This window comes from Palaemon carinicauda, chromosome 20 (assembly GCF_036898095.1).
Source record: "Palaemon carinicauda isolate YSFRI2023 chromosome 20, ASM3689809v2, whole genome shotgun sequence".
Classification (NCBI taxonomy): domain Eukaryota; kingdom Metazoa; phylum Arthropoda; class Malacostraca; order Decapoda; family Palaemonidae; genus Palaemon; species Palaemon carinicauda.
Window position 1 is genome coordinate 22,244,532 of NC_090744.1, and position 8,890 is coordinate 22,253,421.

Sequence of the window (8,890 nt, forward strand, 5' to 3'; positions counted from 1 at the left end):
GGTCTTGCTTCTCTACTTCTAATGATAACAAGGTCGTTACTGACTCATAAATAACACCTCGAAGAGAGAGAGAGAGAGAGAGAGAGAGAGAGAGAGATTGGCGGAAATTCATGTAGGGTCGATTTTAAATTAGAGACCTCTTAAGGCGTTTGGATTTTACACATACATATACTGTATATGTATTTATGGATATGTGTGAATATCTGTGTTTAAGTATATATACACATACACACATATGTATATACAGAGAGAGAGAGAGAGAGAGAGAGAGAGAGAGTAAGCTTGTGTGAAGTATGTATTTCATTTGTAAATAATCAATTCATATATATATATATATATATATATATACAGAGAGAGAGAGAGAGAGAGGAGAGAGAGAGAGAGAGAGAGAGAAATTTCAGCAAATTGCGTCTTACACATCTGGCTCGATTAAGTTTTTGTTTTACAGTGAAGCCTTGATAATCTATTTTTAACTTTAGTCATTCCGGATATTTGTAAATTCTTTCCTTCGCATCTTGTTTATACAGGTCAGGTTGCGAATCTCTGAGACCGCGTTCGATCCGAGGCTATCGCTCACAAGTTAGCCCAGCTGTAACTGGGTACCAATATTTGCTGGGGTCAGGAAAAAAGGACATTGGGCTAGTTTCCTGTTATATTATTATTATTATTATTATTATTATTAGCCAAGCTACAACTCTAGTTAGACAAGCAAGATGCTATAAGCCCAAAGGTTCCAACAAGGAAAAATAGTCCAGTGAGGAAAGGATATAAATAAATGATGAGAACAAATTGACAATAAATCATTCTAAGAACAGTAACAACGTCAAAACATATATGTCATATATACACTATAAAAAGACTTATGTCAGCCTGTTCAACATAAAAACATTTGCAGCAACTTTGAACTTTTGAAGTTCTACTGATTCAACTACCCGATTAGGAAGATCATTCCACAACTTGGTAACAGCTGGAATAAAACTTCTAGTATGCTGTGCAGGGCTTTGTTGGGTTACTCAGTTTCTTTGAATGTGTGGCTATTTTTAGGAACACAACTTAAGTGAGAAAACAGCATTTATTTGAACAGTAATTCTATTAAGGTGAAATTACGATGCAATTCCTTAACAGAAATAGACATAAGACATTTATTTATAAGAAAGAAAGGGGGAGAGGGTGGCCGAAGACCATTTCGTCCAATAATTTGATTCCATATTTAGGCAGTTTGCTGTTTGAGCAACAACAATTCAGAAATGTGGTATATGGTTTTTTGTTTTTTTTAGTCAAATATACTACAGGTTGCCAGATTAGAATTAGTGAACAACGTGAATTGAAAGCGATATGCAAGGTGTCAAAGCAAAATATTCAAAAGGTTGTGATTAAAGCGAGACAAACTTTTCCACACAATTTCAGTGCATGATACGTAGCTTCATTATTTAGGTTACACTGTTTATTTTTATTCGGAATTTCTCCGTAAAAATATACTGTTCTCATCCGTATTTCCGTAAAATACAGGCGACTGTAATATTATCTTACTTTGTTATTTTCTTTTATTGGGTTGGTGGCCGTAATACCATTCCTGTACGTCAATATATCCGTTTTTTAAACGGTGAAAATCATGGATAAATGTTGCCAGGCATTTACCATTTTCCAATGCAAAAATTTAACATAGTATAGTGCGAAATGCAATGCAAACAATCTTACTACCAAAACCATATTTGGCTTAGATAGCTGTCTTACAAAATACCCAAAAGAATCCACAATGATTTTTTGTATAGGTGTTATTTCTAATATAAATTCGGCAGGACATAGGCCTATATAATGGTCTCAATCATTTATCTATTTGATAAAAATTCCAGATGCAAATTAAGATTTTTTTTGTAGCCTTAATCATAACTGGGGTTCTCGAGGCCCTGTTTCACATATTTTGGAGTGAATAAAGTCAAGGGTCTGACCTTTATTTGTAAAAAAAAAAAAAAAAAAAAAATAAAAAAAAAAAACAGAAACTTTCTGGTTTATTTAAGTGGATTATTGCTAACACAGCTACAACTCTAATTTGAAAAGCTGAATGCTACAAGCCCAGTGGTTCCAAAAGGGAAAAGGTGCTGGGTGAAATACATATGTATATAGACATGTTTAAGTAAATATCTATATCTATCTATATGTAAATATATCTATCTGTCTATCTACTTGTACATGTATGTCTATCTATCTAACCATGATACACACACACACACACATATATATATATATATATATATACATATATATATATATATATATATATAATGTGCTTGTGTATCGGAGCTGTTAAAATGTCTTTGTTTTTCCCTAAAGCCTATTTCTATCAGAAACAGCATAAAATAATCATTAAAAATAAAAAAAAAATGAAAAAAAATTAATTTTTCTACTAAAGACAACATGGAACACCAATTAAAAAAAAATCCCTTTACACCTGGAGTCAGATACCCTACAGTAAGTGCCCTGGTAAAGCACACGCAAGGGCATGGGCCATTGAGTATAGATCTCGGAAACAACGAGGTACCTCCTACTCAGGTAACACCTCGCCACTCCCACTGTTTAATTACCGTGTAGGCAGCTGACCTCCTCAGGTAACTCAAGGGTATCCTATATCTTGAGGGAATTATATGGGGCTACTTCCGCGTACAATCTATTACGTAATTATATGGGACGAGGGTCTTCTACTAAATCTGTCTGTCGGATTGCTCCTCTCTCTCTCTCTCTCTCCTCTCTCTCTCTCTCTCTAGAGCAAATGGAGTCTCCCCGGATGGACTAAAATGTCTTTAGGACATGCAAAATCCTTGTAAACTCATTTTAACTCTCTCTCTCTCTCTCTCCTCTCTCTCTCTCTCTCTCTCTCTCTCCCAAGAACAAATGGAGTCTTCTCAGATGGACTAAGAAGTCTTTGAGACATCCAAAAACATTGTAACTTTTTTTAACTCTCTCTCTCTCTCTCTCTCTCTCTCTCTCTCTCTCTCAAGAGCAAATGGAGTCTCCTCGGATGTACTAAAAAGTCTTTGAGACATCCAAAATCCTTGTAACTCCTTTTGAACTACTCTCTCTCTCTCTCTCTCTCTCTCTCTCACAGCTTCTATCAAATCCATTATCTTTCGTTTTGCCATGGCATTTTAGCCTTTGCATACCGAAAAGGTTCTTTGGAATAGATGCAAATGCTGTTCTTGAAATGGATCTAGATGCAGTTCTTGAATAAGATCCAAATGCTGTTCTTGAAAGGGATCTAAATGCAGTTCTTGAGATAGATCCAAATGCTGTCCTTGAAATGGATCTAGATGCAGTTTTTGAGAGGGATTCGGATGCGGTTCATACGTCAGATCCGGATATGGTTCATGATATGGATCTGGATGTGGTTCTTGAGATGAATCTGGATGCAATTCATGATGTTCATTCTGTTCATGATATGGATCCAGATGCGGTTCTAGAAATGGATCCGGTGCGGCTCTTGAAATGGATCCGGATACGGTTTTAGAGATGGATCTGGATACGATTTTAGAGATGGATCCGGATACGGTTTTAGAGATGGATCGGGCTGCAGTTTTTGAGATGAATTTCCCCCTTACAGACTACCAACACAAGAGCCTGTGTCTTGCAATAGGCAGGGCAATCTTATACCTACCTACCTACCTGAGATAGATCCGGACACGGCTCTTGAGATAGATCTGGATACGGCTCATGAGATGGCTCCGGACACGGCTCTTGAGATAGATCCGGATATGGCTCTTGAGATGGATCCGGATACGGTTTTAGAGATGGATCGGGCTGCAGTTTTTGAGATGAATTTCCCCCTTACAGACTACCAACACAAGAGCCTGTGTCTTGCAATAGGCAGGGCAATCTTATACCTACCTACCTACCTGAGATAGATCCGGACACGGCTCTTGAGATAGATCTGGATACGGCTCATGAGATGGCTCCGGACACGGCTCTTGAGATAGATCCGGATATGGCTCTTGAGATGGATCCGGATACGGTTTTAGAGATGGATCGGGCTGCAGTTTTTGAGATGAATTTCCCCCTTACAGACTACCAACACAAGAGCCTGTGTCTTGCAATAGGCAGGGCAATCTTATACCTACCTACCTACCTGAGATAGATCCGGACACGCCTCTTGAGATAGATCTGGATACGGCTCATGAGATGGCTCCGGACACGGCTCTTGAGATAGATCCGGATATGGCTCTTGAGATGGATCCGGATACGGCTCTTGAGATGGATCCGGATACGGCTCTTGAGATGGATCCGGATACAGCTCTTGAGATGGATCCGGATATGGCTCATGAGATGGATCCGGATATGGCTCTTGAGATGGATCCGGATACGGCTCTTGAGATGGATCCGGATACGGCTCTTGAGATGGATCCGGATACGGCTCATGAGATGGATCCGGATACGGCTCTTGAGATGGATCCGCAGGTGGTTTTAGAGATGGGTTTTAGAGATGGATCTGGATACGGCTCTTAAGATCAATCCGGATACGGCTCTTGAGATGGATCCGGATACGGCTCTTAAGATGGATCCGGATACGGTTCTTAAGATGGATCCGGATGCGGCTCATGAGATGGATCCGGATGCCGCTCTTGAGATAGATCCGAATGTGGTTTTCAACAACATTTTCTGAGAAGTCATTACATTTCCGCATTTTCTTCAAAACTTTTTTTTGTACCAATTAACCGGATTTTAAAAACGAAACTCTTCCATTGATGGACCTTGTAAACATATTGCCGTTCCGGGCAATGGGGAAATCGTTTGGCGTTGATAGATGAACTAATTAGTTTAACTCATAATTACGAGTATAGGTTTAATGAAAAAAAATATATATTGTTATTGTGGTTATCGTTTACAATCATAAGATATGTATGGTTGTTTATGATGGGGTTCACCTTCCAGCAAAGGGATTAAGAGAATATATATATATATATATATACATACATATATATATATACACATATATATACATATATATATATATATATATGTATATGTATATATATATATATATATATATGTATATATATACATATATATATATATATATACATACATATATATATATACATATATATATATATATATATACATATATGTGTGTGTGTATATATATATACATATATATATACATATAAATATATATATATATATATATATATATTTATATATATACATATATATATATACATATATATATGTGTGTATATATATATATATATATATATTTGTGCTGAAAGAACTGACATAACAATTAATATTCCAAAAAAATTTCCATTTTTTTAGAGGAAATATGAACTTGTTTATATTTATTATTTATCAATGATGCGCGTGTAGCTGTGACCTATTTTCATTAAAAGCTTCTTTTCTCTTTTGCATCAATTAGATATGTATGAACATGATTATTATTATCATTATTATTATTATTATTATTATTATTATTATTATTATCAGTACGTCTAATAGGAAAAAATAGGGTTTTACTGATATTGCTATTGTTGTTGTATAAAACATGTGGCGCTTATTTTCAAAGAACATATTCACAAAATGGAAATTGAAAAACTGATGGAGAACAAATCTAGAACAAATCGATGGAAATAAACCAACAAACACATATCCAAATAAACAAAGACACAGCAAAGCTTTTGTGCCAAACGGAAATAAAAAACGTAAAATAATCGCATTTGTCACAGCATTTGCAAATGAGGAAAACAATGAAGCAGACTCATTTGTTACGACATATTTCAATTGAAGAAAGCAGCGAACGCTTCGCCGAGAAATTTCACGTCGCCCGACAGGGTTGCAATCTTGTCTGTCCGTCTGTGCTCGTCTCTTTGTTTGTCTGTCACAACACGAGAAATCCAATTATACCGACATGAGAACGCGAGGAAGCCGAGTATAACTATTTCTTCGTCGAATAAGGACGCGCCGGAGGTCGAATACTATCATTTGACGTCGAGTGAAGGCGAATGCTACTGATGGAGCTCTATGGTACCTCGAAAAAAAACAAGAGAATATTAAAAAAAAATCCTTCCTGGGAGGGACCGGGCGGCAGGATACGGGAATCAAAAATTTCTCTGGTTGTTTTTCAAGGGGTTTCGCAGAAGGATATGAAAAAGGCAACGCAATAACTTTCCGGGGAAATTGAAGTCGTAGATCCGTGCCGTTTACCGTGTCGGGAAAATCGACGTAAGAGAAAGGAAAGGGGGAAAAAAAAGGGCGCGAAAAATCTATTAAAGGCGGGAAGATTAGGGTTCGAGGGTTGGCGGTTAAACGGTTCAGAAGTGTCGTGAACCCTCGAACCGCCTCGAACGAACCGGAAACGAGACACACCGGGTTGTAGTGGGTGGTTATGAGTAAGGCTAACCCCATAATGCCGAGGGGTTTAATTGAATGAAAGGTGAAGAGAAACGGAATATACAAAAAACGATAGAAGAAGCACCATGAAATGATACAAGAGTCGAAGGGGGATTGAATGTAGTAGTAAGACGCCTCCTGGTGTTCGCCATATCCGAATCCCCGAATCAGGGATTCGTTCACTCGTGCTAACTAACACCGACAGGAGGAAGTTATCGATATGCTTAAAGTCGCGATGGGAATGAGCCATTATGCTGTGATGGGAAAGTGAATAAAAAAGGGGGGCTGGAAGGCGTTGACGTTGAGGGGGAGGGGGAGGGGGAAAGAAGGAGTGGGGGGCCCTATACCCTTAGAGGTGTCATTCGTACTTCGAAGAGGCAGTGGCGGTAGTTCGAAGTAGCAGCTATGCAAAAATGTCAACGCCTTCGAAGGGCGTGTTGAGAAATGATAAATTGCTGAGGTTGTAAAGGGCTTCAGGAACCACAGGGTAATATCTCTCTCTCTCTCTCTCTCTCTCTCTCTCTCTCTCTCGTATATATATATATATATATATAGATAGATATTTATAAAATTGGAAGACCCAGGCCTACCTGGCTGAGGACTGTAAAGCGTGAAGTAGCAAATGATGAATAGAGAAGTATTGAAGTATTGATTTAAATGTTCAAGATAAAGACGACTGCCGAAATCTAACTGGGTCCTTTTGCGTCAATAGGCGTTGGAGATGATATATATATATATATATATGCTACAGTAAGTTTTATATATATATATAAATATATGTATATATATATATATATATATACTTATATATATGCTACAGTAAGTTATATATATATATATATACTTATATATATGCTACAGTAAGTTATATATATATATATATAGATATATATACATATATATATATATATAAATATATATATATATATATATACATATATATTTATATATATATATATATGTATATATATATATATATACATATATATATATCTATCTTACTTTAGCACACACACATATATATATATATATATGTGTGTGTGTGTGTGTGTGTGAATAACATGAATTAGTATGTTTTATATTTTTCTCCATGAAAATTTTCCTTTACACATTTCTTTTGAATGAATTTATTTGAAATAAAGATTCTATGGTATTTTATATTTTGTATTCATTTAATATTTTATTTCATAGTATAGTTAGTAATTTATTTTATGCGTGCAAAGAAAAGTGAACTAACTTTTTAAATGGCATTGGAAACACGAAGAAAATAAGAGAATTCCTCGTTTCGAAAAAAAATTATATAAACAATTAATCAGTTGACTCTTGGTTTTAATTTTTTCCAAATTGTATTCACGATGAAAGAGAGATGACATCAATAACAATAGTTCTTTACTTAATAAGAAGTACTTCTATTCATTAAAAAACAATTACTCATGTTGCAAAGTTGAAATTAGAAAAAAAATATATATTTGCAAATTATTATTATTATTATTATTATTATTATTATTATTATTATTATTATTATTATTAATATTTATTATTATTATTATTATTATTATTATTATTCTTATAATTATTATTATTATTATTATTATTATTATTATTATTATTATTATTATAGTCATCATCACCCTCAAATTATTTCCTATAAACACCAACCTTTCCTCTCACCCCACAAGAAACCCCCCCCCCTCCCCTTCACATTCCCACAACAACACCCACCCACCTCCCAACCCACAGCTGACCACCCGCCCACAGCCATCCGTGTCCCAGGACGCCCATAAAGTGGACCGCCCGCGAATTCTCTTAACACCCCAGGAATCAATTTACGGTCAAAGATGTGGACCAGGGGTTGGTTACCTGCGTCCAAAACAATTAATTAGTTTCCTGGTCAACTTATCACTCTTTCAAAGGGGCCTGTGATGGTGATGATGATGATGATGATGATGGTGATGATGATGATGATGATGATTACGGTTATTCGATTGTCTAACGTAAACGGGCGGCATATTCAATTATAGTGTCTTTTTTATGTATCTGTGTAATATATGTATACATTATTTGTATATATATTTATATTTCATATATGCATATATATATACATACATACGTATATATATGTATATATATGTATATATATACATATATATATATATATATATATAGTTTATATATGTTTATATATATACATATATATATGTATATATATTACATATAGATATATATTAGGCTACTGTATATATATTGGTGATAAGGAAAAATTTGTCTCTGATTGAGTTGTAGAATTAATGTATTTAATAAAAGCAAAATGCAATCCTCTTGGCGAATGTCAATGTAATATGTGAAATTATTCATTTATTTTGCAATTGGCAAAATAAGTTGATTGAGTTTATTCCAAAATTATTCATTTTATTAAAGATTAAGCACAGGTAATAGGTGAAGTTCAGGATATGATCAGAAGATACTTGGAGTATACAAGAAAAGTGATAAAATCATGAGTACTTTATCAGTTATG

General features: G+C 35.1%; 1 protein-coding gene across 1 annotated transcript in view; it reads left to right on the forward strand.

The window, feature by feature from the left end:
- Nucleotides 1–4,494, forward strand: part of LOC137659687 (MAP7 domain-containing protein 3-like) — a 17,082-nt gene extending 12,588 nt beyond the window's left edge. Inside the window, exons 2-4 of the mRNA XM_068394511.1 lie at nt 3,264–3,495; nt 3,596–3,844; nt 4,056–4,494. Of these exons, the coding sequence (XP_068250612.1) occupies nt 3,264–3,495; nt 3,596–3,844; nt 4,056–4,494 (920 nt within the window). The remainder of the gene's footprint in view (nt 1–3,263; nt 3,496–3,595; nt 3,845–4,055) is intronic.
- The last annotated feature ends 4,396 nt before the right edge of the window (nt 4,495–8,890 follow it).